The sequence below is a fragment of the Aplysia californica genome, unplaced genomic scaffold (assembly GCF_000002075.1).
Source record: "Aplysia californica isolate F4 #8 unplaced genomic scaffold, AplCal3.0 scaffold00071, whole genome shotgun sequence".
Taxonomy (NCBI): Eukaryota; Metazoa; Mollusca; class Gastropoda; order Aplysiida; family Aplysiidae; genus Aplysia; species Aplysia californica.
Window position 1 is genome coordinate 1,866,897 of NW_004797341.1, and position 2,059 is coordinate 1,868,955.

The following is a 2,059-nucleotide window of genomic DNA, read 5'->3' on the forward strand; positions in this document are numbered from 1 at the left end:
CCACCACCACCACCCACCCCTTCCCCATCCCCCCTCCCTTCCCCATATATTCAGGAATTGGGTTAAAACTATATTTTCCCACTCGCAGTTGAAGGTCATCAGTTGACACGAAGAAATGTCCTGTACTTTTACCATCTGTGAAACTGACAACAATGTGTGGAAAGGCATTTGCATATTAGCATACCATAGCCCCAAGAGTAGGAGGAATGCTTTGCCCAGTAGTTTAAGAGAGATCAAATCTTTTTGTCTATTCAAATGTCAGATAAAGCCATTTCTGTTTTTAGATGAAAGCGATAGATCTTTAGTCAGTTGGCAATGTTCTGTTTATGTGTTGCTAAATCGTTAGTAAAGCGCTCAGAGCCTGTGTTCTTTAATCTGGGGTGAGCCCGATATAAAAGTCTTGTTTTATTATCATTATCATTATTATGTATACAAACACACGCCCACAACTGCACTAAGCTACGCCCACGCCACTGGAGAATAAATGTCCCAGGGGAAACAATTGAACAATAAGCGGGATTGTATTTGTAAGATTCTTATTTAGTCATGTAGTGACAACCCTACTATCGTCATTTTCCCTCTACTTCTTCTGTATGTTAATCACAGTCTTGTGACCCGCTATTTTTGGGGTGCCTTGATAGTCGAAGCAGACTTTGTGCTGTTGAGGCTAGAGAGGTGAGCAGAGTAAGTCTGATTCCCCGTTTGGACTTCTCTGTTGACATCCACCCCTTGGCGCTCATATGACCTTATGCAGTTGCGAGCGCTGTAAAACCTTACGGGAACTAAAAGGGAGTTTTCAAGGCTGTCAGTCCTTTTGGCTCAGTCCTATTGGACGTTAAGTTCATAGATCCAACTTGTAAAACAACCTGGTAGAGCTGAGAGAGGCGATAAACCCACACACACTTACTGTACTCACTTCTGCTGCCACGGACGGGGAAAGTGGGTGGTTGGTGGGTGCTCTGGTATGGTTTGCTCCTTCTTTTCTATCAGACATCTATTGTTACACTTGTAACACATCTATCGTCCTTATCTCTCCTCCTTTTTTTGTGTTTGTTACTCTCTTGTCACACATCTATTCAACGGCATTTATATGACCTTACTGAGTTGCAAGTGCCATAAAACTCTTACGAAAACAAAAACAGACATGGAAAGTTAACCAACATTCCTGCTGTTTCATTACCTGCCACCGCTCCACACCAATGATCATTCTGTCTTGACCCGGGGGGGGGGGGCGTTGCTACTGACCGAAGTGTCTTTAGGCCATACCCAAAGGGGGGACATTAACATGTTCTTATGCACAGTAGAATTGTAAATTCGCTGATTCATCAATGTCATGCTCATACTATGGCTGAACTGCAACAGGGAACTGCTAATTTTTCCTCTACTTGTTTTGTATGTTTGTCACACTCTTGTGACCCGCTATTTCCGGGGTGCCTTGATAGCCGAGTCAGCCTAATTCCCTGTAAGGACTTCTCTGTTGACATCCACCCCTTGGCGCTCATGTGACCTTATGTAGTAGAGAGCGGCGTAAAACCTCCACTGAAACGAACTATTGTGCCTTGATTTGTTTCTCACAGCTGGAGGGAGGTCAGATGATGCGTCTGATCACGCTGATGTTGTGTGCCGGCCTCTTCAACACGCTCCACAACGTGCTGGCGTTCTCCGTGCTGGCCATGGTCTCCCCGCTCAGCTACGCCGTGGCCAACGCCACCAAGCGTATCGCCATCATTGGAGGCTCCCTCATCATCCTACAGAACCCCGTGGGGCCCATGAACGTCGTGGGCATGCTGGTGGCCATCTTTGGCGTGCTCTCCTACAACAAGGTCAGTGGTTTTTGCTTGGAAACAGTTCTTTTAATGTAGCTGTTTTTGTTTGCTCTCAGCAATCATTGTCGTCATCATCATCATCATCATCATCATCATCATCATCATCATCATCATCATCATCATCATCATCATCATCACCATCATCAATGAGGGCTCGTGGTTTGTGAAACTGACCAGCTATCATTCATATTGTATAAATAGATCCGGGAAAGGGGCCTAACAAATCATCACCA

The 2,059-nt window shown here is 45.2% G+C and overlaps 1 protein-coding gene across 1 annotated transcript in view; it reads left to right on the forward strand.

Moving 5' to 3' along the window:
• LOC101863967 (solute carrier family 35 member E1-like) overlaps positions 1-2,059 on the forward strand; it is a 16,989-nt gene that overhangs the window by 8,418 nt on the left and 6,512 nt on the right. The window contains exon 2 of the mRNA XM_005093898.1: positions 1,578-1,823. Within this exon, the coding sequence (XP_005093955.1) occupies positions 1,578-1,823 (246 nt within the window). The remainder of the gene's footprint in view (positions 1-1,577; positions 1,824-2,059) is intronic.